At 59.8% G+C, this 903-nt stretch overlaps 1 protein-coding gene across 1 annotated transcript in view; it reads left to right on the top strand.

Annotated features, from left to right (window-relative positions):
• Positions 1-324: 324 nt before the first annotated feature.
• AGRN (agrin) overlaps positions 325-903 on the top strand; it is a gene marked incomplete at its 5' end in the record, with an annotated part of 43,380 nt that continues 42,801 nt past the window's right edge. Inside the window, 1 exon segment of the mRNA XM_009699703.1 lies at positions 325-549. Within this exon segment, the coding sequence (XP_009698005.1) occupies positions 325-549 (225 nt within the window).

Below are 903 nucleotides of genomic sequence, written 5' to 3'. Positions count from 1 at the left end.
AAGGGCCAGGTGGGGAGGGAGCTCCCTTCCTCGTCTGCCGTGGGTTTGGGGCTGATCCGACAGCCCCGCAATCCTGCCTGCCTCCACAGACATCGGGGTGGATGCTCAGGACCAGGTACATGGCACTGGCATCCGCTGAAGCCGATGGAAGGACATCCATTGCCATCGTTTTTGGGGCGCTCGGAAGGACTGGGGCTATCTAGGTAGATCTCATGGTATTTCGAGCTTATTTATCCTGTGAGAGGAGCGAGTAGGAGAAGGTGGCACGGGGGGCACGGGTCGCTATGCTCACGCCTGTGCCGTGCCGCCTCCTCTCTCCCGCAGGCTCCAAGGACCCCTGCGCAGAGGTGACCTGCAGCTTTGGCAGCACGTGCGTCCGCTCCGCTGACGGTCAGTCGGCCAAGTGCGTCTGCCCATCGTCCTGCAACGGCGTGCCCGAGAGCACGGTATGCGGCAGCGACGGCAAAGACTACCGCAGCGAGTGCGACCTCAACAAGCATGCCTGTGACAAGCAGGAGAATGTTTTCAAGAAGTTTGATGGTGCCTGTGGTGAGTCCCTTGCCCCCCACCTGGGGGTATTGCTTTTCAAAAAAAAAGCTTTCACCCTGCGTAGCGAGGGCAGACCAGTGGGGAATGGCAAGGGTTGGGGAGAAAAACACCCGCATGCCTGCTGTCATCAGCTCAAAGCGACGGCCCGGGCAGAAAAAGGTCAGTCTGTGAGTGACGGCTTCTGAAACTCAGACCGAGCCAGCTCTTGCCCTGCGGTATTTGGCTGTAGGCGTTTCTGCTCGGGACCCACTGACCTAGAGAGCAATTCCAACATCTGTGCCACCTTCTTGCCCTCCTGCTGTTTCCCCTGGCTGGAGTTCTCCGGCTGCCGCTTTTGGCCAGAAACCCGCTGCG

The sequence above is a fragment of the Cariama cristata genome, unplaced genomic scaffold, assembly GCF_000690535.1.
Source record: "Cariama cristata isolate BGI_N322 unplaced genomic scaffold, ASM69053v1 scaffold25574, whole genome shotgun sequence".
NCBI lineage: Eukaryota > Metazoa > Chordata > Aves > Cariamiformes > Cariamidae > Cariama > Cariama cristata.
The sequence above is the reverse complement of the archived record's forward strand: the minus strand, read 5'-3'. Positions and strand labels throughout refer to the sequence as shown.